The sequence below is a fragment of the Corvus cornix genome, chromosome 2 (assembly GCF_000738735.6).
Source record: "Corvus cornix cornix isolate S_Up_H32 chromosome 2, ASM73873v5, whole genome shotgun sequence".
Taxonomy (NCBI): Eukaryota; Metazoa; Chordata; class Aves; order Passeriformes; family Corvidae; genus Corvus; species Corvus cornix.
In genome coordinates this window covers 36,750,565-36,778,531 of record NC_046333.1, presented here as the reverse complement: position 1 = coordinate 36,778,531, position 27,967 = coordinate 36,750,565, and the positions used below count along the sequence as shown (strand labels likewise).

Genomic DNA, 27,967 nt, shown 5'->3' with positions numbered 1-27,967 from the left:
AGCCTTTGGCTATTCCTGCGCAGGGAGGAGCCGCTTCCCGCTGGGGAGGAGAGACCATGTGTGGGGCGGGAGGGGGTGAGGGAAGCGCCCGTGGGCTCCTCCTCTGGCGTCCATCCCTTCGCCGCCGCGGTGAGTGCCGGGGAAGGGCCGGGGCGCGGGCGGGGTGCCGGGGTCCGGCTGCGGGCCGGCGCCGGGAGAGGGCTGGCGAGTGTGAGCCCGAGTGTCTGCTTTCTGTAGAGCAAAGTTTCTGCGATACCGCCTGAAAGGCTTGCGAGGTGGAAGGGGAAGGGCTGCGCCGCTCCTGAGCTGGAAACTTCGGGATTCCTGCGTGTTTCCTCAGGAGGGTCCCTCCCGCCCCGGGGAGGCGGCGGCAGGCGCTGACAGGGAGTGGGAGAGGGGACGGGCAGCAGCGCCCGCAGCTCCTCGGCGTGGGGACAACGCCTTCGGACGAAGCACAGCAGCGCTACCCGGCGTAAATGGTGTTCCAGACGCTGGCGAGGATGTGGTGTTCCTGAGGGCTGGTGGGGAAGAGTGGCGAGGTCCCACGGACGGAGGAGGTGGAAGGGTTGCATCGCTCCCCTCCTCCCCTGGCGGCCGCCTGTCCCGTGAGCGGCGGTACCGGGGTACAATGAGCCATTCGCTTCCCGGAAAGCCGGAGCGGAGATCCAAATCCATGCGCGGACTCACGCGGCACGCGCTTAGGCCCCGGTGCTTCTCTCACCTAACGCGAAAGGAGCTGGAAGAGCGGGAGGCGGGAGCGGTTCGCAGGGCAGGATGGTGCCCCGTGGCCTGGCCGCGATTCTATCAGCTGCAACTTTTCCTTGTAGGATTCACTGCTGCTTGAATGTGAAAATAGTAAATGACAGTAGAAAAGCGGTCCCATGTTTATAGACAGCAGTAAATTGCCCCCTCCTCCTCTATCTCTTAACAACAACAACGACAAAAATCCACAAGATTTCTCTGATTGGAGAAAATTCCTTTGCTTTCTAGTTGTGGCTACTTATTATTTATTGATCTTTTCCCACCGGGAAGGAGTTATAAGGAAGCCACATAAAGTCTTTCTGGCAGGGGCTTCTTAATGCATCCAAACACTATATATAAAGTTCTCTTTCTATACAAATAGAATTAGGATACGTAGGAACAAAACCTGTGAGGGATGTGAATATTTCTGTCAAAGCCTGTGCCTTTTAAAGAAAAGCCTGCCATTTTACCAGATGGAGGCAGAAATAATTTCTTCTGTGTTCTTTTGTGTCTGTTGCTCTTCAAATAACTAGAGATGCTTACAGAAGTTTATGATACAGTCAGAAGAGAGAGAGGGGAGGGAGGGAGGAAAAACCACTGAAAGATGCTGATCTCCATGACCCCAGAGCGATGCAAGAGCACATGAGTTGTAATGGATTTACAGGAACGTGATGTTAACATATGGCTCCCTGGGCATTTATTGACATATGTAGCATGAGTGATGATAGTTAGAGATTGTGAAGTGGGGTGTGATGAGTATGCTTTAATTTACACAAACAGAATAATTTAAGATCTGCACAGAGACTCCGTACAAGCTCTACCAATGCACTATTTTTGCTATAAAAATAAAAGGCTATTTTTTAGTACCTTTGGGAATACATTGCATTGCTCCTCATCAAACCGGCAGGCTTTTTGTGTAGCATATGTGCCCATTTGCCTCTGATCTCTGCATGTGTTTTACTGTTCTTGAGCTAAGTAAAATAGCTGCTGTGTGGAAATAGGTGTCTTATTCACTCATTATAGTCAAAGACTGACTGCTGTTGCATGCATGACATAAGATGTGGAAAATTGGTCTCTTTCCTGTCTCTCCCCATGATAGCAAAAAGTTGAATTTATACTGACCTGATTGAGTCCAGATTACCAAGCACGGCAAAGTTTCCTGTTCTCCTCTTGCTGTAATGACTCTGTAGTGAGTAGCTGTAAAATAGCTTTTCTCAGGAAACAAATCTGACTTGGAGACACAAAGGGTACAGGGCTCCATTTCATGTGAAATGGAGCATTGTTTTCATACAGCCACCTCTGGAAGAGTAATTGCGTTTTGAATGCTATGGACAGAAGGCTTTGCTAGCGGGGACTCCACTAGCCCTGGGCTGGCACTCAGGTTTGTGTGTCTCACTGTTGCCCTGCCAGAGCTGGCTACTAGGTGCTGTGTAAATCCTGAAGATATTCCAGCTACTGGCTGCAGATAACTGGGTAAGTAGCACAGGACTTTATTTCACAGGCAATTTAGAGGAACTGTTCTTGTCAGAGTAGCAAGACTGCAGAAGAAGTAGTATTGACTGAGTTTTCTGCTCTTCAGAAATATTCTAGATTGGTCTCAAATCAGCTGCTTTAAGGAACAGTTGTTAATTAAGTTGCTCCTTGTATTGTCTTTACTGCATCATCCTACATAGTCTCCTTTGGAGCAGCCAGCTCAATAAGAACTCAATTCCCTAGCTGACCCAAAAGTGGAAATGTTTTTTAGCTAGTATGTGAGATCCTTCAGCCCCTTTATCTACAGCATTTACCTTTGACAAGACCTTGTTGCAATAAACCAGCACATTCTTTGCTGCCAGAGGTCTTGCAGCACTGCAAGTGGAACAGGCATAGCAGTTTTGTTAGAAGAGCAAGGAGATCTCAGTGAAAAGAGGATGTGAGGAGGGCAGGGCCAGGAAAAATAGAAATGTATATATGCTTGCACAATGCTGAGAGTAGAGGGAACTCAGAGGAAACACTAGACAAAAGTGCCAGTGCCTTCATGCAAAAGCCATCAGCACCACTGCAGCTTATTGACATGGATTGTACAAAACCTTGCTGGAGGCACTGATGCTTTTACTGTACCTCTTACTATGACAAATTTCATTTCCCTTTTTCATTTCCCTCCTTATTCCTGGCCTGATCCCCGTCTCACTTCCTCTTTCTTATTCTCAGTTACACAGGTTTATGATAGCATTGATTGCCACACTTACTGTTGCTTCTCACATCGCTTCAATCCCCAGCAACATTTCATTTGGCCAAGGCCCTGTCTTCCCTTTCTTCCCTTTCTTCTTGGCTTTTACAGCTGGTGGCTAAGCACTCTACTCTCAGGTTCTTTTTAATTCCTTCTAGTCTGTTTCCTGTCTTCTTCACCTGATGGACTTTGCTGTCCTCAAAATGGCTAACTGCATTTCCGCTCCAACATCATTGGCAGCCTCTTCAGTAAGTCATTGTTTTTTCCTCTTAGGAGCAAGAAACCCATTCTGTTCCCAGATAGGAAGCTTTTCCCCATGAGTGTTCCTCCTGGTGTCTCCCCATACCAGACTCCTGCTTCACTCAGGTATCATCTGTCTTGCTGTCTCCATTCCTCCTTAGGTGTTCTGCTGTTTCAGCTACTCTGTCAAGCTTGCAAATCCTTCCCTTTTTCTTGCTCATTTCTCCAAATAGATGTGTTCACAAACTCTTGCTGTTAGAATAGGTGATCTGTTTTGACTGCAACTTGTAAGAGCCTTAAGGTGTGTTTCATAAAAATTATTTTATTCACTTTAGCCCTTTTAGAAATGGAAGACAGTGCACTGAGGTGTCTCACGTTAATGTATGTCTCAGTCTTTTCTAACAGCATCCCCATTACTGATGCAACATCAGTCAGATGAATTGCACTGGAATTGAATCCAGCATCTGGAGGGCCCAAGATAAGGCAAAGAACGCTATATGCACTTTAGCAAGGAAGTGCTTTCAACAAGCTGCATAAGCACTTACCTTTAAACATACCAGATGTGTAACCTAGCGTTGTAAAACTAACAGATCCTTCCACAAGAGACATAGTAACCTTGTGTTCCCTCACTGAAAAAAACTCACATTGAAGCACTGTGGAAGCTGGGATTTTTTCCAGAAAGAGAGGTGATGGGCTTGCAGATAAGCTGGGGACCTCATGTTGTCACACATTGGCCTCATGTTTTAAAAAGCGCCACCAAAAAAAAAACCCAACAACACCAAGAAAGCCCTAGTGAAACAGAATCATATATGTCAAGTTTTTTCATACAGCTAGTACACTTTGCTATGAAAAAAATGTAGCAGGAAGTCTTTCTGTTCCAGCAACATTTAAAGTGTTCAGCTCTTCATCTGGTATGGATTTTCTTAGTCTGTGAATGGTGGAAATTTCCATTTTTTCTTATTAAAAAGTACTGATGAAAAGTACTGCGTACTCCAGTACTGGATGGTGTGGGGTTTTGCATTAAATTTAATATTTTCATTGAAAATATCACTGAGTACGTCACCATGCACAGAATTCATATTTCTAGTCCTGACTTTGCTCCTTGGCATTTTTGTTCTTTCTCCTTTTCTCCCTGATGTTTAGCCTTACTTAATATTCCTTTTTGCTTGGTTTCTTGTTTCTCCATTCCCCTGCAGATGACCCTGTGTGAAAGGGAACATGCTCTGTCCTGCAGCATATGTATGCACACCCCTTCTAGTAGTAACCAGGATTTGTACTGACTTGGATGTAGTCAGATGCAGGGCAGACATCTTTGAGGCCTTCTGGTCATTCCATATTTTTCATGTTCTGTCCTGCTGCTGTATTTCTTCTTTCTTTTCTTGTGCTCTTTGTAGATGGAACTGAAAGAGTGAAGAAAATGCCTCTATTTGGTTTGTACACTTGACAGTGCTTTGGTTCATTCTTACGGTTTTCTGAATATTTGTCTCACTTCTTCTTACAAAGTGGGAAGAAAGAAAATGCATTAGAATAATGTGGTCCTAGAACAACCAAAGCAAGCAGGGAATGTTGGGTGGATGCAGTATCTTGAAAGAACAGGGTTAATATTTTTACTGCATGTTTTAAGAGGATGCTGTCTCTTTAACTAAAGCCTAAAAAAGCTTTAGAGTAAGTGGTGTTTTCAACATGTTTGGTCTTCATTTATGGAATGAGCCTTCTTGAACAAAATGATGTGCCAGTGTGGATTCTAGGAAGCTGAGTGACTCAGAAATCAGCCACTTCCTCGGGTGGGTCATCTGAATGGCGTAATGAAAGGTTGATCTGTCTGAGTAGATGCAGTCACTGGTGTGGTAAGAAATTCAGATCACTTGGTTACATTCCGTTTGTTTGAAACAGTTTTGCCGTTTTGGGAGTTGGCTGTGACCCAGAACAGTTATGCTGGGGATTTGCCGGGTCTCAGCCCTTGGAGAGCCCAACTCTTAATGCAGTTATCTGCATCCATGCGGGTCAGCAACCGTAAGCTGGGACCTATTGGGAAATCCGAGGAGCTAAGCTGGTTTGCCCTGCTGGTTTGAGTGTAGATAGTTAGTATCACTAAAATGCAGTAGCATAAACTATGTCTTTCTCCAGCATCAAGCAGGCAAAGCTTCACTGATGCAGACAGCAGCTTCTGGTATAGAAAATGCATGGAAGTGAGATTGTTCCAGTAGCAGGTCATTTAGAGTAATCTGTGAGCTGGCAGGGCTCAGTTACAGCTTGTCAGGGGATCTCTGGGGAGCATTTGAAAAAGTTTGCCATCACTGTGAATGTCTTGGGAAATTGTGAGAATTTTGTAGCAGCAGAGTTGGCACAGTTACAGATTTGTTGGAGGGGTGTGTCTTTTGTTTTTGTTGATATGACTGTAATCAGAATCTAAGAACATTTTTCCAGATATCCCTTGACCTGCTGAAACAACAGTATGTTTTAACTGTTACTGGGCGATGACAGTCATTTGTGTTGATCATGCAAATTCTCGTTGTCTCTGTGGAGGTGATTCAGTAGTGATCTTGGCAAAAAATTAGCTTCCTGCATGGGAAATCGTATGTGCAAGTTTGTACCCAGATAGTACCTAAAAGAGCTTACTGTTGAATTGTAATTACAATATAGCTTCATGCCTACTATATGGTAGACACATTAATTACAGTCACAAGAAGCCCTGCTTTAGTAATACAATAGAGAGCAGTCTGATCCTGATTCCTCTTGCTTTATGCCTTGTAGAAAAAAATAGGAATAAATGGCCGTCTAAAAAGATTTCCCAAGAAGGGGTGTGGAGAACAAGGGCATACACTGTGTATATATTTGCAGACAAGGAGAGAGCATTCATGCTAAAGAGTATGGTTTCAAAATAACATCCCTCCTGATGTTGGTGAATCTGGTGTCCTGAAGCTAAACTCTTTACCCTAGTTTAGCTGAAACTGCCTCAGAGTTCACAAAGCCTTGCTTTCAGGAATGGGTACTATATTGGCAGCACTTTGTACAGAGTCTCTTGCTGTAACAACGAAAAAGCAGAGTGAATTGCTACTATAAATTAATTCCTCCTACAAAATTAATTGCTATGAAGCATAATTTTATTCCGTTTATTTCCTTGTCCAGATTATGTCTGGACAGATGCCCTGCTTTGTCTACTGAAACATGAAAAGCTAATAAAAAATATTAAATGATGCACTAGGAACAGGCAGTTAATAAAGCAGACGCCAGTGGTGGTGTTTGAGGCAAGCTACAGTAAAATACTGGTACAGGAGGGAGACTGCCTGTTACAGATATTTTATTTTTCAAAACCTGAACAAATAAATGGAAGTACCTAAGGAAGAAACCTTATAAAAAAGTTGGCCATGATACTACACAGAGTTTGGGAGTATTCTGTGATGTCTAATTGGAGGATGTATGTGCATAGAATAAGGTTTAAACTGAGGTTCTGTACAATTACTTTTTGCAGGCTCGGTGATGTGAAGGACAGATTTCTTGTTTGCCTGAAGTTAAATCCAAGCTGACCTGTCACTACAAATGGACAGTTTGTCAAAGATGAGGCTTGGTGGAGCAGTTTCTTGGTATCTCAACTATGGAAGGCCAACTTTGTGCTAATGTGAATATTTCTGTGAAAAAACCTCCAGGAGCAAGCCCTCAATCCTTCATTGCTTTGCTGAAGGTTCACCGAGAGCTTCTGGTTGGTAGGATCCGAAACACACAGTGTTTGATTGATAACTTGATGAAGAATGACTACTTCTCCGCTGAAGATGCAGAGATCGCTGTCCAGTTTCCTACTCAAGCAGATAAGGTACAATTTTTTTTTCCTCTAGCCAGTGAAGCTTTTGGTTACTTTCAGTTTGTCACCAGATTTTAAGGGTTTATCTGACAATTTTACATCTAGTGTATTTTCTAATCTTGGTTATTTTGGAGTTTTCCCATCCCATTCTTCCTGGATGAGCATCTCCAGCACATCCCTTTCCAGCACTGCTGGCACTGCTGGTAATGCCTGTTGGCAGCTGTAAGAACTAGCAGGGTGATATTTGCTGTTTTGTCCCTCCCAGCTGCAGCTTTGTCCTCTGATAAAGCGGTGGCCACATGGTTGTTAGAGTATAGCAAGGAAAATCTGCTTTAGGATGCTGTGGGACAGATCATCCTGCTTTAGGAGAGACAGAAATGAAATGTTGTTTTAGAAGTTAGTGATTGCTTGTTGTCTGTATGAACACCTTCCTTTCTCTTTAAAGATCTATGTACATTGTAAATGTTTCTATGGAAAATTGATGTGTCCTGGCATATTTGAGTTTTTAATTCATCTTCAAACATCAGTAGCAAAAATTATTTCCTGGTCTTTTGTTAGGAGAAAATTACTGTGTATGCAGTTGGTCTTTGCATCATAACTTGAAACAGCTGAGGAGATTGTTTCCCAGACCAACCAATCATGCAGCTTCAGAGCCCTGTCACAGTTAGGGGCAGGCAAACCATAAAAAATTCAAAGACCTTGGACTTCACCAACAGTGCAGATTTTCATAAAATAATCATTCTTGCTGGCATGTTGAAATGGTAACACAGTGCTCACACTGTGTGTAGGGTCAAAGCTGAATAAATGCACACTGTATGATTATCTCAATTTCTTGTTGTTCAGCATAATATGCATGATTGTACCAAAGCTGAGGGGGAGGCCATGCATCAGGAGCCTTAGCAGAGACAGAGGGCAGGCCACACTAGTGTAAGTGAAGTGGACTCTGTGGGAGCTTCTTTGGAAGGCATAAAGTTGCTTTTTAGAGCATACAAATTGTCACAAAAAGCTCCATGTGTTTGCTGTGCTGCACGTAATCATCACCCTGATTTAAGCTTACAAGAGACCAGTCTCTGGAAACCCTTTGTCTGGTTTAGAACTGCATTCTTCATTCATTTCTAGCAAGGGGATCCTGACATTCAAAATGTGCCCCCAGATGATTGCTCTGTCTTGCAGAGGGTTTTGTACTAGGGCTGCCTTGTACTGGTGCACAGAGATCACCCTCTGCCTTGCCTGTGGAGGTGACACTTCGTGCTGAACTGCTCCAGCCACTGCCTGGTAGCCATTAGTTTTGGTAACAGCTGCAGGCAGTGGGGCCATTGTACAGAGAGAGCCTGAAGAACTCAGTTGCTGTGTTGGAAGGAAAAGTTGTAGGGTTTTGGCTCAGCGTTAAGATCCAGGGACAGATTCAGCCTACCCTGCTCTGGACCTGGCTGGATCCTGAGGTAAATCCAAATGTGACTGGAGTACTTACAATACAGGGGGTGAATTTACGGCACTGACAAACCACCTCTATTTTCATTTTAACCAGCACAGGATTTAAAATACACTATCTAGCCAAGCTGAGGAAATCTCTTGGGTTCCCTCTTGAGGAGTGGTATTCATCTGTTTTGTTTCTGGTTGATACATGATTGAGCTGCAAGTTCAGACCTTAAATTGCAGAACCAACTCTCTTGCAACATTCAAACACAAGCATCAGTTGAGTTTTGTGTTGGTTCAAATTCAGAGCTAGATTTTGATTTCACCCTTTTGAAGCAGCCACTTTGATTTTGGCCCCCTGCTCCAGTCCAGAAAGGATCCTAAAGCAGTTAACAAGTGTTACTATGATAAAATGCTGTGTGTCAGTGATTTTTCCCATGGTGTTTCTTCAGGTTCGCAAAATTCTAGACTTGGTTCAAAGCAAGGGAGAAGAAGTTTCAGAATATTTCATCTATGTCCTGCAGAAAGTCACTGATGCTTACTATGAACTTCAGCCTTGGCTGGATGAAATAGGTTATGAGCCTTCAGAGAGTATTTGTAGTAAACCTGTGGTAAATACAGATCCAGGTAAGGTCATGCTTCTCTATCCCTTCCCTTAGAACTGCCCTGCTATGTAGGAAGCTCCAACCAGGTGACAGAAGAGTAAGAGTTTAGACAGGCACAGCCAGGGAAAATAACTGTGTGCTTGCTAGCAGTGGTGGCCAAATTAAAAGGCACACTGTGTAACACAAGGGTGATGTTGATAAATTACATCCTGTTTTGTTAAACTCAGGTTCTTTCTGCATTTGTTTGTGGATATATAACACAATGGCAGAACCACCTTGTACCAGCTGTAGTATTTTCTAGGTCTCTGCTACAATTTGTTAGCAACACTGTGGTGTTTTGGCAATGGACTAGCTAGTATTTCATGATGAGAACAGTCAAGCAATGAGGCAGGTTGAGCAGAGAGGCTGTGCAGTCTCCATGCTTGGGGGTTTTCAAGATCCAACTAGACAAAGCCCTGAGTAACCTCATCTGATGTCATAAATGATCCCATTCTCAGCAGGAGGTAGGACTAGACCTTCTGGCATCCCTTCCAACCAGAATTATTCTGTCATCCTAAATGACGATTTTTAGCAATCCTAAAAATCAGAGTTTAAGTATTGCAGAAATTATTTCCTCTGGAGAGGTTTTCCCATGCTACATAAATATAATTTGTCCCGATCTGAAGCAAAATTTCTGTTGAAAAACACAAGCCAACATTGCGCAATAACTGAGATTCTTATTTTTTGTTGTCATCTTAAAAAAAATCTTTTGAGGTGCCTGGCACTTTGTTTCTAAAATGCATGGCTTCTATTTACAATATAAATGACCAAAGAAGTTAGGAAAGAATAACTACCTACCTGATAGAACTGCAGGTAGCATATGAGTACAGTGAAATCAGTGGCCAACAACTCCTACAAGCCTTTGCAGAGAGTTAAGCAGCCTTTAACAAAGGGTCAGGGGCTTGGCTTTGAGTCTCAGCTGAAGGATAGCAGCCCCTTAAACCAATGCAGCATCAGTACTGGCTGCCAGGAAATGGTGGCTCACATGTGACCTTTCTTTAGCACCTGAATTTCCCAAGTGAGTGATGATGGCAGCACAAATAGAATCAATCTGCCAAAAAATCCTTTTCACATTAGAATTACTTTTGTTTATTACCCCCTCTGAGTTCTCAAAGGGATGGGTCATTGTATACATAGGTTTTTAAATAATAGTCTTTTTAGTAATAGTTCACTGTCTTTTTAGTTAGCAGGTATTGCCAGAAACTCAGACATGAACTGGGACGGGACTCCAAGTTTGTTATGTTGTATGCTCAGAGGGAGGAGATGCTACTTGAAGAAATCTACTCCGACAGTATAATGGAGCTGGTCAATTTTAACAATGAGAGTCTTGGCCAGGTGGGACAATTAGAAGCCCTTTTTGATGATGCAGTCGGGGTAATTAATGAAGATGGAGAGACTGTTTATGTCTATGGTGATGCAGGAATTGGAAAATCCATCTTGCTGCAAAAGATACAGAGCCTTTGGGCCAGAAAAGAATTGGACATAGGGGCCAAGTTTTTCTTCCGTTTTCGGTGTAGGATGTTTAGCTGCTTCAAGGAAGATGAAGCCATATGTTTGAAAGACCTGCTCTTCAAATATAATTGCTACCCAGACCAGGACCCCACAGAAGTGTTCCATCACATCTTGCAGTTCCCTCATACAGTTCTTTTCACTTTTGATGGCTTTGATGAGATCTATTCCAACTTTGATCTCAGCAGTGTACCTGAGATATGCTCACCCAATGAACCCATCCACCCCCTGGCACTGCTCGTAAGCCTTCTCAGAGGAAAGCTTCTTAAGGGATGCAAGAAAATTCTTACTGCCAGGACAGGAACTGAGATCCAAAAAAATATCATTAGGAAGAAAGTGTTCCTCCGTGGTTTCTCCAAGAATAACCTGAAGGAATACACAGCTATGTTTTTCAGAGATGAGCGGAAACGAGCACTGGTATCAAACCAGCTGGAAGCTAACCCAAATCTCTGCAGTTTGTGTTCAGTGCCTTTATTTTGCTGGATTATCTTTAAATGCTATGAACACTTCCATTCCATGTTTGACAACCACGAGCTTCCAGACAGTTCCGTTACATTGACAGATGTATTTTTGCTCATGATTGAAGTCCACTTGAACCGATCTGTGAAAACAAGTTTGCTGAAGAACAATATCAGGAGCCAAGCAGAGATGTTCAAATCAAGAAAGGAAACTCTTCTAGCTTTGGGTAAAATGGCATACAAAGGGATGGAGAACTCTTTCTTTATCTTTGAGCAAGAGAAGGTCTCATCGGCAAACATCTCTGAAGAAGATTTGCAACTGGGCTTTCTCAGGACAGTTAAAAGTTACAGTGGCTGTGACAGTCAGGCCACTTATGAGTTCTTGCATGTAACCCTTCAGTCTTTTTTCACAGCATTGTTTCTGGTTATTGAGGAGAAGGTGGGTGCCAAGGAATTACTTGAGTTTTTCAATGAATGTTCTTCCTTTGAGACTGCCCAGCCTACTTGCCTTCGTATCCCCTGGTTGAAGAAACGTATAGCAGGGGAGAACCCTTTCCAAAATAAAGAACACTTTAATTTTACCAACATGTTTCTTTGTGGCCTACTTTCTGGATCCAAGCAGAAGCTCTTCAGACATTTAGTTTCGCCTGCAGTCATTAAGAGGAAGAGAAAAACACTCATCACATACCTTGCGGAGAGCATGAAATCCCACCTGAAAGGCTTCACTCGGTCCAGGCTTACGAGCTACAATCAGGTGCAGGTGCAGCCCAACTTTGTGTGGATGCTGAGGTGCCTGTACGAGACGCAGAGTGAGAAGGTGGGGAGGATGGCTGCTCGCCGCATGCATGCCAACTACATCAAGCTGACCTACTGCAACGCCTGCTCTGCCGACTGCAGTGCCATTTCCTTTGTTGTGCACCACTTCCAAAAGCGCCTGGCTCTGGATTTGGACAACAACAACATCAATGACTATGGAATAAAACAGCTGCAACCTTGTTTCAGCAAGCTTGCAGTGATCAGGTAGGAGTCTCTGTACGTAAGCAGGTCCTTGCTTATCCTTCATTTATTCCACAAACTGGTAGGTTGAAGGAATTGATCTTGGAAGTGGAGAAAGATGAGGATTACTGCTGCTGGAAATTAATGTTTCATATCTTCTGAAATCTTTGTTCATTTAGTCACAGGAGCAGGGATAAGCTGTGAATTTGGAAACCAAAATGGAAAGGGTGGTAAGAAGTCCTTAGAAGCACAGACTGTTTAAACCTGTAGGTTTAGCTAGCTCCATCTCAAATTGTTTTGTCTCAGAAGAGGATTTTTATGAGAGAAAGTGCTTAAGGGAAGAAGGAAACAGAAGGGCACCCTCCATTATCTGAAGATTGCCTGAGGCCATCTCTGCCCTTGGTCATAAGGGGTAAGGAAGGATCTGCTGTTCACAATAACCCTTGATCCAAAGTGCTGAATTTCTTGCTTTTGCATGCTGCCAAAATGTCTGGCTTTCATAGGACAAAAGCTATCACATAGTAGTCCATGAAAGGATGTAGTTGACATCTTCAGATGTGGTGTTTCACTGAGGTGATGTGAAGGGAGAACATGGCTTGGTGTGAACAGGGAGAACTAACTCCACCTCTAACATCTCAGGCCAGATTGTTTCACCTCCATCCCTTTGAGGTTGTGCCATGTAGCTATATCTTATTTGTCCAAACATTTAGGTGCAGAAAATCAGGAACTTCATATATATCTTTTTTAAAGCTTCTTCAGCCTCATGAGAATGTTTTTTTAGCAACTGGATTTATTCCTCCTCTTTGGCTGCACTCTGCGTTGTTTTCCTCTAGGAATAAATCAAAGCAAGTGACACTTGTTTTTTTTCCAGTTATTTGGAAATTGACCTCCCAAGAGAAAGCAATAAGGAAACTCCTGGGGAAAATGCATAAGTATGTAAGACAAAACAAAGAAGAAAAGGCCAGCGTTTCATTCTTTGTGCCTATCATGTGATCATGCCATATGCAGTGTGGTCTTAACACCATTCCCAGCACCAAAACAGTCTTTTAGGCTGCCTTTTTGTCTTTATGGATCTCAAGATGCTGGGACATTCATTTCTAATAAGCAATTTCTGCAGGTCAGGAAATGTTTCCAACAGCTTAACCATCCCTTTCAAAGAAGCAGACTGTTCTGATCTGCAGAAATTGGCTGATTTCTCCTGTGTGCTAGTGCATTCCAAAGGGATCAGGTTGCTAACTAGCAAAGGCTATGGAGGCTGTTGGTGATAAGGGACTCTCAGCAGGAAAACATCAGCTACTGAATTTGTGTACCAACTAAATGTGGTCAAAATGCTTTCATAGGAACAGCTTTACCCAGAAAATGCAATTCATGGCAATTGGAATGCTTCACTTGAGCCTGTCCCATTTAGTGAAGGTGAAAAAGCTTGAGAAGTTACAAAAAAAAAAAAAAAGCATCAACAAAAACTACCCACCTCCAAACAGCAGTGAGAAGTATTTTCATTCTGTGAATGACTGACATTGATTTGTTTCATGTCTGGCTGGGACAATAAAATTAGAAACATCTAGCACACCCATGGGACCACAGTCCTGTTTTCTGGCCAGGGCTTTTCACAACCTTTATTTGGTGAAGCCTGAATGTGTTGTGACTTTCAAGATGCCTGGCTTTCATTACGTACTCAGAGAGAACATTGCAAGACTAGTAGTTTGGACAGCTTGCTTTTGCTAGGGTGTTAAGCAAACTTTCTTCCTGGAATCACAGTAAGCACAGGAGGAGGGTGAGATGTTTATCTGGTGTCTGACTTCCTACATTTTATTGTTCTCAGTTCTGTGGACAGCTTCCAGAGCATTACCTAGGAGATCCGGGGTTTCTGATTTTTATCGGTTTTGGAGTGAGCCATATAAAGCTGAGCTCACATTTCCCTTAACAGCTTTTAATACGTGGCATAAGGACCTTTAAAAATATCAGAGGAAAATGCACAGGCCTCCAGTCATGTGTTAACTCATGGGTTATGAACACTTGTAATACGTATTGATTCAGACTTTTCCTTCCCTTCTTTACAGGCTCAGTGTAAATCAGGTCACAGATCACGGCGTAAGGATCTTGTATGAAGAACTCTCCAAGTACCAAATTGTGTCTTTCTTGGGGTATGTACCCAGCTGGGAGCAAAACACTCAGCAGTGATACTAGAAAATGAAACTCCAATGCTGACAGTACTGACACAGCAGAGGTGCGGTAGAAACTACAGTTACCTCCTCATTTAAGCACAGCAGCTTTTTGTGTCAAAAATTATGCTGGAACAGTTCACTGGGACACGGACCACAGCTTCCTCTCCCATCACTCTGCCTCATGGGGTGGCCTCCTGCGGGCATCAAACCCTTCTGTGACACAGTGTGGACCACTGTCAGGTTACTGAACTGTGTGGGCATGCTAATTTTATACCAAAAGCCTTCTGCTGTGGAAGGGAGAGAGTGCAAGCAACAGAGTGTGTAGTTACAGCCTTCTGTTTTCTCTGCTGTAAACTGATTTATTTCCACTATGCAAAGCAGATACAGCTTCATAGAGACTGGTGTCAGGAACATGCAGTTTCAAGTGTCATGTTCATGATACCAATTTCTTTCAAGAGCTTAATTAGTTCTTAATGAAGTTGAAGCTGGAAGGCACATTAGCTCTGACTTCCTGCTCTTGGTTAAGTAGCTACATAAAATGACTTTTTGAAAGGTGAACTTGAATACCAAGAATAGCTTTTTTTTTCCAGTGCCCTAATGTAAGTACAACTGCTCAGATATCTGCTCTTCAGTAATATTTGCAAGGGGATTTTATGACTTTTAAAAGACCAAAGGTACATTATGGTGTTTTCTCTTTTGACTTATCTTCTGGCAGTATTATTTCTGTATGAGCACAGGAATAAAGGAAAGCTTTGTTTGCTTGTGGAGACCATTTATTTTAAAAATTATATAAATATTCATGATTTGCAGTCTGGTCTCCTTATATTTAAATCTAGCCCATCACAATATGAATTATATATCAAAATAGAAATACAAGCAACTGTGAATATGTACAAAGCTGTATAGAAAAGATAGATGCTATGTGTGCAGCATAAAACATTCAGGTTGTAAATATTTAACAGCAGTAATAACCTATTTTTACCAATGTGATTTTTCTTTAAGCTTATACAACAATCAGATCACTGATGTTGGAGCCAAATATGTTGCAAAACTAATTGAAGAGTGTTCAAGCCTGGAATATGTTAAGTATGTTGGATTTTTTTTCCTTTCTACAGTGTCCTAATTAAGGTAAAGCAACTTGAAAGGGGAGGGAGAGTAGAAAAAAAGACAAAAATTGTATTTGAAATATAATATAGGTTACAGTTGTATTTTTTTTTTTTTTGCAGTAGTCTAGTAGTGGATGGCAGCAGGTGAAGTTATTGAATCCATAGTTTTTTCTGGAATATAGTAGTGAGTTAAAGGAGTGCATGAGACCTGTTCTTTACCTAAATCCAGTCCGAGCACCTGAGCGAGGCTGAAGTTGTGCATGGACCTTGCTGCTGCTTCCTGTAGGCAAATTCCCTTGGATATAGTACCAAGCTTTTTAGTGTCTGATCTTTTATGGGCCACTGGGGTCAGGCTGTGCTGGTGTCATACCTCAACTCTGGAATTCTGCAAATTCACCTGGTGAGTTGTTCCCTTTAATTCCTGGAACTTCCCCAGATAAGAGAGTCTGGCCATGCACATTGGTTGGACATAAAGGTAGATCATTAACCAGCGGTTTGTTTGTGACCGTAGCAGAAACCAGAGGTAACTGCAGCAATGTCAGCCTTTGGTAGGAACATAAGAACAGGCAGCCAGGGACTCATAGGTTCTAGTCCTTGTTCTACCACTGACTTGGTCTGAAACCCCACTATAGCCACATCCTTCCTACTTGAAATTTTTGCAGAATTTTGAAACCCAGGAGCATTTCAGTCCTTTCACTGCTTTGACAGTGTTTTGCTTATTTAATGTAGCTTTCACAAAAAAGCCTGTTGAAAGATGGTTACTTTCAGGCTGCACAGTAACCCTAGAGGTTATTCTGAGATAGAGTGCCCGTTCATGTGCCCGAAGTCAGCCAAACAAGACATTTTTATGTAAATATGGTGGCTTGGGGGGGTTGGGGGTTTGGTCTGTTCTTTAAATCAATCTATATGCAATTATCTCTCCCTTGAACTCCAGCTATTTGATATCCACAGAGGACAAAAGTAGAAATTTGTGTAAAATGCCAGCCGGAGACTGACTGCTGCACTGAGCTATGCCACTGCCTAGAGCCTGTGCTTACAACAGAAAGACTTGAAATTATTGCAGTCTGCTTATCAGCTGCAGTCTCCTCTGGAAACACACAGTCAAGAAATACTCTGTTCCCTGTGGCATCATGAAACATGCTGCATATAATTCATGAGCTCTGTAGCAATTGGTGAGAATTATATTACAAACAAGGCCGGGGTCCTTGCCTTGAGGATCAGTTCCTAAAGCTCATTTCTAACATACTGAGCACCAAACCCAAGACTCTACTGTAATACTTCTGATTTGGAGGGCTGACATGCAAAATATGCAAGAGACAATATAAAATTATGTCTTTTAGTCAAAGGTCAAGTGCCTGCAGTATTTTTTTACTCTGAGTTAATCTTTGATAACTGCAGGTAGCCTTCAGAGTTAATTAGCCTTAAATACTTGTGTGGCTTTCTGAACTGGTGTTGTGATAGCTGCACAGCTGTAAGTGATGCACCTCATCAATTTATGTATTTTGTGCAGAATAGGAGCAAACAAAATAACAAGTGAAGGAGGGAAGTACCTTGCCCAGGCCATCCAGAAGAGCAAGACAATGTTTGAAATCGGGTAAGTTCAGTGCTAAGGAGCAGAACTTAAGCTTGATCTTGGCAAGGCACCTGTAAATCCCTTAGGATTCCTTTTTTTCATGCTCCCCTTCTCTCCTCCTGCTATTCCTTCCCTCCTCAACAGCAGCATTAGAGCGAACGAGTGTAGAAGCACAGCCACATTTTCTTCGTTTCCGTGGAGGGCTGCTTTGTTGTTCTTCAGTTCACACAATGTTTGGTTTGTGCTTTGGCATCTGTTTTTTTCTTTTTCACTGTTCTGACAGAACCTTAAAGGAGAGACAAGCAAACAAGAGGACAGTAAAGCTAGCCACTTTCTTTATGGCAGCACAGCTCCTCTAGAGATACTTGGTTATTTTTAAGTCTGGTTTTATGACAATTGGCACAGCACCTAGTTATTGAGTGTCATTGTTACAACTGTCAGACCTTCTGCATCACATCCTGATAAAGGTGTGAGCTGGGAGAATAAAAAGGAATTCATATCATCCTTTTCTCTTAGTCTGTCCCTAACTGCAGAGTCTGCTATTATTGGAGAGAGGTCTGAATGTACTCCAAACCTTTAGTTCCTGCCCTCTTTCTCATGAAAGGTGCTAGGTTTGATTCATTTTATTTATTTTTCCCCCCTTCTGGCAAATCCCAGTTTCCTCTTTTCACTCTACAGGAGAACATATTTCTTAAAATTTAGTCCTTCAATACATGGAATGAAAACCTCTGCTTGGCCATTGTGAAAATCACAGTAGGTGTGAACATGAAAATCAGATTTGTACAATCAGATTTTTGGCCTTTAATTTTGTTGTTCTACAACATTTCACCAGTACAGTGAACAACCTGCACACTGCCATAGAGCTGGGTCTGCTGTGCTGTACTTGCTGTAATTTCAGTGAAAGACTCCTATTTTCTCTTGTGGAGGAAATTATCACTCCAAATGGATTTAGGATAGCTTGGACAGAAATGTTTAAATAGCAAACTGCACTGGGTCTGAAGGACAAGGAAATTCTGGGGAACTTACTGGAAGTCCGTGTGTTTAGATACCACAGAGTTCAATTGATTTTAAAAGAGCTGCCAACTAATTACCCGTAAGATGAGTGTGGCTCTGAGTCATCAAGCCAGGGTCCCTGTAAAAAACCCAACATCTTAGACCTCAGCAGAGGTGTTTTCAAACCTTATAATACAGGGTGAGTTTTCAAAGTGCTTAGTCTGCATAGTAAGGATTTGACCAGATACCTGTAGTCTCTGATCAAATCTCTCCAGCTTGTAGCATGTTACCTTCTCTCACAAAATAACCCTTTGTGTAATCAAGGGTTGTTTTGCCATTGGAAATACTATTCCTTACCAATGTGCAGCAAGGTGATCCTGAAAGCACTCCTGCTGCAGCAGCCTGTCTCCTAGAGCTGACTCTGTGCTGTGGCCTGAGGGTACTGGTGAGTCAGCCGAGGCTACTGGTGTGATGTGCAGGGAGTGGAACATACCTGCCTCAGTGGGGAGGGTACCTGCCAGGCTTCTCACAAGCCTGAAAGACTGTGAAGTAATCAGGAAGGAGGGGAGGGGAGGGGAGAGGAAGAGAGAGAATGCATTGCCAAGAGTCAGTAGGGCAGCACAACTGATATCTCCTATTCTCTCTTCACTAGGATGTGGGGTAATCAAGTTGGAGATGAAGGAGCAAAGGCATTTGCAGAGGCTCTGAGGAACCACCCCAGGTTAACAAATGTGAGGTAAAACACCTGCAGAGCCAGGCAGCTCTGTGTAGTGCTGGCTTTTCCATCCTGCTGTGAAGCAACGACTCTTCCCACCAAGTGTTAGCTTGGAATACCATCTGATATTGGAGCCTTTGCTGTGCAACCAAGAGGTCTGTGGTGCAAGCAAGAGGCCAGACTCTGTCAAAAAGCCCTGTGTAGCCATTAGGCAAGTTAAAAATACCACAGAACTGGCATCCTTTCCTCTGTCTGCACCTCCTCCCCTCATGCTGCACAGAGTTCTGGCATTTGTGAAGGCACATGGTCAGTGGGTGCCATTTTGATCTGGGAGCATTAGCAGAAGGAGGCACCAGCTGTCACAGAACCGGGTTCCCGGTGAGCTCCGCGTTAACAGTTTCTATTGAGAAGGTGCAGCAACTCTTACCAAAGTACTTTTTAGGCCATAATGTGTTTGGGTAGGGGCTGAGACATTCTTATATTTGGACTCATCCTGTACTTCAGTGGAGCTACACCACCACACATTCAGTGCTAGTGAGATGTTGTCCTCCCTGGAGTTCAGGGCTGGATCTCAGACCAGCCTTCTGGAAGCCATAACACGGGTGAGGTTGGAAGCACAGCAGAAGGAGAAGTCAGCAGTGTTAAACAACCCATTCCCTGCCAGACTTTCAAATGCTGGCAGGGGATTTAAAGATTTAAAGATATTTTGGAGTCCCTCCACACAGCTGGAGCACTGGGTTCATGGTGACCCTTTCCATTTGTCTCCCAGTTCCACTGGCTTCCACAGTGAGGGAGCAGACAAGGCTCCTTAGTTTCCCCACAAGGTGGCACATGGCAATAGTTTCTTCAGAAATACTTTGGGAGTTTGGGGATCTCTGGAGAGTTTATTGCTGCCACTTCACATCCGGGGATTTCAGAGCTGGTGCCTTGTCCTCTTTTCTGCAAGCAAGTAGTCAAGCTTAAAAATTAAAAACTGAACAGGTGCAGTGACCTAGATATATTTAAACTTAAAAGCCATCTGAAATAGCCATCTTCCCATGATTGCACAGTTCATCCAGGACACATCAGACTTGAAAGAAAACATTTTGAACTTGAATCAGAGCTCAGGGATTCTCAGACAAGACCAAATATGCTGATGAATGTGTTTGCAAAAAGAAAGAGGAGTAACTGTGCTGTCTTGAGCTCAGGTTTGCTGGCACTTGTGCAAAGTGAATCCTCTGCTCTGCAGTGTACTTGCTCTTGGCTTCATTTCTTATCTCCCTCTGGTTAATCTTGCTCCATGATTTGAATTCATAGTAAGCACCTGTGGTAGCTTTGTGTGAAGACCAAGGGTAGATAAGCCCTACTACATCAGTTTACTTTATTTGCCATTTTTAGGCCCACGATGGACTGAGAATATTCAGTTTAAGCTGAAGCTAGGCGGGTCTCATGGCAATACATACTTGTGCCTTTGCTCTGCTTGGTTCCCCTTTCTACCTTTTCTGAGGCCTTGCATTATTTTGAGGGGGGAGATGCTTTTTGAACTCTGAAAGCCCAGAGCATAACTTTAACTGGATGATTTTCCAATGTCGATTCAAAGAATGAAGGGCAGACTAAGAAATGTTTGTGGTTTGTAATGGAAAGCATTTACAAGCTCATCTCTCCATACACAACAGAAGGCATTGTATTTGGAAGAAGAATGAGGTATTTGGATGCCTGAAGGACTTAAAGGACAAAGTGCCCTGTTCATACAGGGATGACAAATGCATGTAAAAACCTGTGTACTGCTAAGCACAACTCTTTGTTCTTGTTAAAAGCCTTGACTCTCAAAATTACTGGGTGCAACTCTGCTGTCAGCCCCAAGAGCACAACTCACTGACAGCAAACCTTATGGCCTGTATGATAGACCTGCACTCAGGCTGCAGCCTGTGAACTGCTCTCATTTGTAAAAGTCGTAAGGACTCAGTGGTTTGTGAAGCGTGTGGGCCTTTGAAACACACATGCTGAACTGTACAACTGGGAAGCAGATCATCCAGAATATTGACTTGTATTTGGCAGTGGGAGAGCCAAGTGGTGCTGTTTCCTGGACATTTGTATCTTTACTTCACAGTCTCGCATTCAATGGCATCACGACAGAGGGAGGCAAAAGTATTGCTGAAGCCATGCAACACAACAACTCCGTGAGGATATTCTGGTAATTGACAATGTGGTCTCTTTCTCCTCTTCTTCCTTTTCCAGAGCAAAATCTTGTTTTATTTCCTCCAATCCCATCGCCCCTCCTACTCTCCCCTCTTCCTTCTCTCCCTCCCCTCATCCCCTGTGCTTTCACTATCAGCAAGTTATAAGATACCCTTTGGAAGAATGTGGACATGAGTAATGGATCAGCAGCATGTGTCCTTTGGGATGCATTCCAGTGACCCAGTGTCATGCCTTGCTCTGCTCCCTCCATCTTGCTTTCCCCATTTTCTCTCACTTCCATCATCTGAAATCAAGTTCTTTGTCCTCAGTTTTTGCACCTCTTCAGTGTTGTCTGTACCTTTTCCCACTACACCTCATCCACCTTTTTGACACTAAAGCATCATGAGAAAGTATCACTAGAACATTGCTCAGAGAAATAAAGATCTGATACTCTTGTCTCTTTTACCTCCAGGGCTTCTCTTCAATATCTCTTTGTGTCCAGCCTTTACAAATTGCTCAGGGCAGGAACAGCACATCCCCCTTTGGCTGTCTAAAGCTAAGTCACAGACAAGCTGCAAAAACAGGGGGCTGAAAAATAATGATAACATCCTAAGTGAACATTTTCTCTCCCACTTAGGTTGACTAAAAATGAGCTGGACGATGAAGCAGCAATGAGTTTTGCAGAGATGCTGAAGGTCAACAAGAAACTGGTGCATTTATGGTGAGTTACATTCCACAGTGGCACAGGCTCTTTGGCTCTACATTAAAGCTTCACCTTCCAAGTGTATGTAGGTCACAGTAAGAGCTTCTGTGCATGGTCTGGATGCAGCTGACTGCTTGTAGACAGTTGTAATGGGAAGTTAATAAAGCTGCTATCTAGCATTTGGAACCTGCTTTCATACAGGGAAAAGTTCAAGCTGTTTCTGGTAACTTTCAAACTAATGATTGATTTCATCTCTTGTCAGGGGAACAGTACCAGCCTCAAAATCAAAAGTTTCAAAAAAAACCCTAAAACAACCAAGCAGACAGCTAGAATAGAATAAGGTTATTACAATTCTTTCTATTTATCATCATACTATGAAAGTAGCTGTTCAACCAAGAACCTACATGACAGACACTTTAATACATGTCCCATTTGCCTGATGCTTTCTTTTAGGGCTAGCAATACACTGATGCAAGACACTCATCTCCAAGGCATCAATCCCCAGGAAACCAGGGATTATTTCTAGCAATCACAGTGAGACTTGTTACACTTCTAAGGAAACATAGTGTTGGCATTTCTAATCCGGAGGTTGCCAATGGATGGGGTTGGGCAGATGTGAGCTGTAAAAAAAATAGCCATCCATTCATTTGAAGTGATCAAGGGAACATCAGACATGGAATGGAGTCCCTTTACACTCTTTACAAACACTTGGCTGACCACACTCCAGCACACTCCCTGTATTAATCCTAGTTCCAGCCCCTTAGGAAGCATGCTGGCTGTCACAGGTGCCAAGTACTCGTAGCCTCTTTGGAAAGCAGCAGAAGCTGTGGTGCCCATCACCCTGAAAATGAAAAGGCGGTGGGGGAAGCGCTTGATTTCTTTGTGCACAGCTGCAGATATAATTCACTGAGCAGTTTGGCTTGAATTCATAATAAAACTTCCCCCAGCCAAAGCAGGCATAGTAATCGAGATAAATGTCTTTGCCATGGCTCAGTATTGTCCAAGGGTTTCTCCCAGTGGACAAATTTATATCCTACTTTGTTGATTACACCAGTGGATTCCTCCAAAAGGTGGTGACCTATATAGATAGTTGAATTTGAGGCAGAGTTAAAGTCTTTTTCCAGTAGCTGAAAGATTCTACTGGATCCCTTTGCACTTTGATTCATATACCAAGTGCAGAAACTCCTTCAATGGGAGTGCCTCCTTCCCTCCCTCCCTAAGAGATTGTTCAATGCACTCCAATTTTCAGTCTCATCCTGAATCCTGAGGGATTCATGCAACCGGTCACATGGAATGGTACAGCTATGGAGCTCAGCATGGTAGACTGAAAGGTGAGTATTGAGTTAGGCTAGGCTGATGAGTATTTTTATACTCATGCAGATGAGTGGCCTTTGTTCATCTCTAGCTAGTGGGATGGTCTACAGTGGTTAATAAGAGTTCCCTACTGCTTCATCAGTTTCACTGCTTGAGGATCTTACGTATCTTTTTTTCTTCCCTAAATTCAGATGAGACATAATTTATAGCTGGTAAGTTGGCTTCACTGGGACTTGCACCTGCTCATACCAGAGTCAAAATCAGTGCTTTATTTTTCAAAGATCTTGTTGGTCTGATAAGCAAGACTGGAGGACTTGGCAGCTGCTGCAACAGGCAGCCTCTAGATCATTCCTGCTAAAACACTAGGCCTACACTGGGCCTGTACATCACTTAAAAACATCTCACAGTCTTCTTAGTAAGAAAGCAGAGCTAAGAGGTTTGTCTGTCTCAGTCCAAATATCACAATCCCATACCACTAGTGAACAGTTCATAGCAGAAATTTGTCAGCTGTGTAATTAAAATGCTCAGTATCTCCAGAAGGCAACCACATGCAAGATTAAAAGGAAAATATTAATACTCTGAGCTCTGTTTCTGAAAGTGGGACATTTGACCAATACTGTGTACCATTCTTGCAGATAAAGTCACAGGAATTTTCTTGTGGCAGACAGCTTTGCTCCTTGATGTCAAGCTGATTGTAGGTTGTGCATGTGCTGCTAATTAGTTTGCATGTTAGATTGACTTGAAATGCTTTTTTTTTAGGCTTATCCAGAATCAAATTACAGCCAAAGGGGTGAAGTGCCTCAGTGAAGCTCTCAAGGAGAACACGACTATTCAAGAAATCTGGTAAAGGTCCCTTTCTCAAAGGCTCACTTTGTAAACTTTCTTTCCCTTTAAAACCCTGCTGGCCTTACTATTTCCCAGCCTAAAAAATTCAGAGCAAGTTTATGTGAGGCAGGGGTTGTAGTTCCAGCTGTGGATTTCAAACAGGTAAAAATCCACTGCCACTGAAACATTTCCTTGTGTGTTCTGAATGTCAGGCCGTTTTCTTGGTTCACATCTGTCTGTACCACTGATTTGCAGAACGTGTGTGTTTGCAGAATCAGGGCCTGAATTTATAGACCAAGTTTTGCTTGTCCTGTCGTTTTTATTTTAAGCTTCTGAACATGTTCATGCTTTTCAGGACCTAAGTGCCAACAAGCAGGAGATGGTTGGTTACATTTAATCAGCATTACTAGTCTGGTTCATAGAATTTGTGCTTGGATTTTTTTGGGTGGTGGTCCAAACACACTGAAAGTGCTAAGCTACAAGAAGATTAACTTTTTGTAGGATTTGTTTGCTTTAGATAAGGTGGGAATCACATAGTCACACGTGTACATTTACGGCAGAAAGCCAAATACCACATTCCTTCCCTCACCTCAGGGAACTCAGGAGTCAATAGAACTGAGCTGGTTTTAGCACTGCTGCTTTGTTATTGAACATGAAATTTATTTTTAAATATATGTATTTGTTTTAGTGAAAGGACACTGAATTCTTGCTTAGAAAGACAGTGACTCACTGTCTGACTAGTGTGTTCCCTGGAGATGTGGAAGAGGTACTTTTTTCAGAAGCCACTGTCAGCTTTCGTCTACAGAAGAGGCATCCATTCCCCCTCAGATCGTTCTGAATCTTCAGACTGAAATCTGTCTTTTGATTCTGGCCTGAATGTTCAGAGGCATTCATTAACCCAAGTAATTTCGTAAATCTGAATGGTTTAATGGATTTCAACATTTCTGAGAGCAGCACTTAACCAGGCTGTTCATTTTCAGGGGTGTAAGTATCAATGTAAATTATGTGGCCAGAATTGAAAATTTTGCTGTTGGTCATTTCACATTAATAATGCCTGAGTACTTCACAGAATTTTCTTCCCATGTTGTCATGGAAGACACAAAATGCTCTGGAGACTTTAAATGTCTTTAAACCGGCCCACTGCATGGGAAGAACCTTTGTCAGCTATGTGCTGCTTGCTGAAATGCAAACAGCTGGGTTCCCAACACCGAGTTCAGTTACTGGAGCTTAGGTGTGTGTTCAGGTTTTATTTCTGAGGGAGAAGCCTTGTTCCTCGGATGTGCAGTGGGAACAGCAGTGCTGTATCTGGCCTGCCTAACGCCCATTCTCAGTTGTGTGCCCTTGAAGCATGCAGCCCACGTGGCATTGCAAACCTCTGCACCAAAGCCTTGGGAAAATAGAAGATGGGGGACAGTCACTACCTTACTTTCACATCCCTTTTGTTTTACTCCTCCAGCTTGAATGGGAACCTGATAAGCCAAGAAGAGGCCAAAGCTTTTGAAAATGAAGCGCGGATCATTTGCTTTTGAATGAGGACTTCCCCATTTCGCCAAGTTTGTGTTATCAAAAGTTACTCCTACACTTGGACTGCAGAGTTTATAAAGGCATAAATCTACAGTGCTCATGGCAGGAGAGAGATACACAATAAGCTACCTTTTTATGAACACACCACACTCCCTCAGCTCCATCCCTTACCCTGCCTGTTATTCTTAATCCTTTTGGTGAATGGGAAGTTTCCTGGGTAAATAATTAATGTTTGTTCGGTGCTTTGAAGATGAAATGCAAAGTGTTAACAGACTAAATCCACTGGCAGGTGTATTCATTTTGATAACTGAGTTTAGATTTATTCTGTACAGTGCTGTAAATAATCTCTTAACTTATTTATATACGTAAATAAGGACACACACGTACATATGCAAGAAAGGGTGCAAGATGCACAAACTCCACCTGCTCAGAGTATTGCCTGCCTCAGAACTGAAAATGAATATACACAGCTTTACCAGAAACAGTATCTATAGTCGTTTCTTGGTGTCAGTGTTTTGAACGTAATTCCTTCTTCCTGCCTAGAAATTAGGTCCATATTTTGCCACTGACTACAGGCAGTGTTGTAGACACTGCTTTTTTTTGTTGTTGGGTTTTTTGGGTGGGTAGAAATGGATTCATCAGGCTCAGATTACTTTCAGTATTCTTTTTTTCCCATATCAAAGCAAATCCATCTTCTTCTGTGCAACCAGAAGTCCTTACTGCCATCACTGTAAAACCGTAACACCAGCAGTAAACCACTTCTGCTTCAAATTTCCAGAGGGCTGCATGGAAACAGCTACCTCCTGTTTCCACAGTGTTTGTTCTGGGGAGGGGGTCTGGAGAGAAATGTGAACAATTAATTAGCAGGCTGTTCATTGCCTTGGCTCCTGGCCTAGACACCATGCTGGTGGCACTACACCAATATCACATTGCCCAGCATCAGTGGGGAGAAAGGACGACTGAAAATCAACTGCATCACGTAGAAATCCCTTCTCCCAGCAACAGGCAAGCACACAGGAGGATTGAGATTGGCTTGGAAAGCTTTTAGTCTATGCTTGAATCAGTGGCCAGAGCAAGGCAAGAGGCAGTAGTAATAGTAAGGACCAGCAAGAAAACATTATCCTTCCCCAAATGATTATTGTTTAGAGAGTGTAACTTTAGATGCTTTAAAAGAAACCAGTTTGCACAGGAGTGGCTTATTTTTTATTTTTAATAATCAACAGAGTTGATTATTTTTTCTGGGAGCTTTATAAACTCAAACTCTACTCCACAGTGTAGGAACATAAAATGGAAAAGCGTGAGCCATTTTCCTTCCTTCTCCCATGTTACCACGCCCCTCCCCCCCCCCAAAAAAAAAAAACCTTTGAGAAACAGTTCTCCATTTGCTGACCAACCCACAAAACCTTGGTAGGCTGGAAGAAGAATCTCCAGTTAAAATGCCAAACCAGTAAACCCTCACTTTCCCATCTCCCAAATCTGCCCCATGAAGCAAAGAAAATGCTTGCTTTGCAGGTCAGAACTTCTCCATTTCCTGTGTGGTAGCAGACCTTTCCCAGCTTTCAATTCTGTCTATTCCCCTCAGCTCCCTAACACATTTTAAAGTACTCACAGGGCTTCTGACAAAACACATTTAAAAATACTCATAGGGCTTCTCACAAAACCTGAAGTTATAAAGAAAAAAAAGGGAAGAAAACCAACTTAGTTATTTTTCCATGGCTTTTCCTCCATGCCTGTGGTTTCAACACTGATTTTTCGCAGGGAGACAGATGAGGTTTTTCAACCATGACAGAGGGAACTCAGCTAACTTGAATGATTTCTGCACCTGAGCCATTTGTTTACTGAAGCAAAAGAGCACACAGTTACAGATGAGCTGGATTTCAATTGCCAAAACATCTGCCAAAGCAAAGCCTTTAAAGACTTCTCAGTGACTTTTACAAATCAGAGACTCATGCACCTTGTCAAAGTGTGTTTTGCCAGCCTACTCTGATGGAAGGGAGAAGATACTGGTGTAAGGAAGGGCCTTCACCAGAGGTATCATGTGCCTGTGTTTGAGGAAGTGTGCTCCTACTTTGCCCTAATCATGGAATTATTTGCTCATTTACCAGGTAGAAAATTTGTTTAAAGCTACAGTTCCTGTCCTCATTTCACTAATTGACTAAATTAGCTCCCCCCAAGCTTTCCAGTGCAGTCAAATCTGCCCCTTTTTTGGGCTAGAGCAGCCTTTGGTGTTGTTTGTAGTGACAAGCTCAGCAAATCTTGTTCCATACCTGGCTTTTACAAGCTGGGCATCCAGGGGGTGTTTTCAGGGACAGCAGCATTTATGGGGCTGAAGCAGCTACATGCAGCCTCAGGGTAAGTGGTGGCAGCATCAAGCCCAGCTCCATGTAGGACAGGGTTTGGCACTGATGACAGTGCCAGAGACAGAGCCAGTCACAGCCACTCCTTTCAGAGGTGATTTTGGGCAGCAAACACTTGTTTGGACTGGGCTGAAGGTCTGAGCACAGCTCATTCTGGGTTTGTCCAACCTGAGGGGTTTCATAGCATCCTGCTGCTCCCAGCTCACCCAGAGCAGGGGGTCTGCGTCACAGAGCACATCACAGCTCTGGGAGTCATGCTGAGCTAACTGGTTGCTGCTCTGGGAGCAGCCAGACGTCCCTTGTTCATCAGCACAGCATTTCTGGCTGAAGCTCTTCGTAGTCTTAGCAGCCTGTTTGCAAGGGGCATTGGAGCAACGCTTCTGCAGCTTGCAGTGAGAGCCTTGTTTACTCAGAGACAACTGTAACTTTTTTAAGACTTGTTTGTAATTTGCTGAAGCCTTCTCTGTACACTGCGTCATGTTTTTCCACTCGTCCACTGTGATAATAAACAGCTTTTTAAAGA

General features: G+C 43.0%; 1 protein-coding gene across 9 annotated transcripts; it reads left to right on the top strand.

Moving 5' to 3' along the window:
• Window positions 1-44: 44 nt before the first annotated feature.
• NOD1 (nucleotide binding oligomerization domain containing 1) lies at window positions 45-27,967 on the top strand. Of its 9 annotated transcripts, none has more exons than XM_039548574.1 (12): window positions 45-129; window positions 6,663-7,001; window positions 8,858-9,032; window positions 10,233-12,036; window positions 14,073-14,156; window positions 15,180-15,263; window positions 16,794-16,877; window positions 18,502-18,585; window positions 20,654-20,737; window positions 21,359-21,442; window positions 23,498-23,581; window positions 25,020-27,967. In XM_039548574.1, the coding sequence occupies exons 2-12, from the start codon at window positions 6,786-6,788 to the stop codon at window positions 25,090-25,092; spliced, it is 2,856 nt and encodes a 951-aa protein (XP_039404508.1). In that variant the 5' UTR covers window positions 45-129; window positions 6,663-6,785; the 3' UTR covers window positions 25,093-27,967. The 9 variants fall into 9 exon arrangements, 8 of the variants coding, with proteins under 8 accessions (XP_039404508.1, XP_019141359.3, XP_019141358.3 ...); XM_039548576.1 differs by lacking the exon at window positions 45-129 and adding an exon at window positions 173-472; XM_039548575.1 differs by lacking the exon at window positions 45-129 and adding an exon at window positions 173-623.

Bases quoted from the DNA above. Each gene is read 5' to 3' on its own strand.
- NOD1 (XM_039548574.1), top strand. From the start codon at position 6,786: ATGGAAGGCCAACTTTGTGCTAATGTGAATATTTCTGTGAAAAAACCT. The intron at 15,264-16,793 runs GTATGTTGGATT...TATTTTGTGCAG, and splicing joins TCAAGCCTGGAATATGTTAA to AATAGGAGCAAACAAAATAA. The intron at 18,586-20,653 runs GTAAAACACCTG...TTTACTTCACAG, and splicing joins CCCAGGTTAACAAATGTGAG to TCTCGCATTCAATGGCATCA.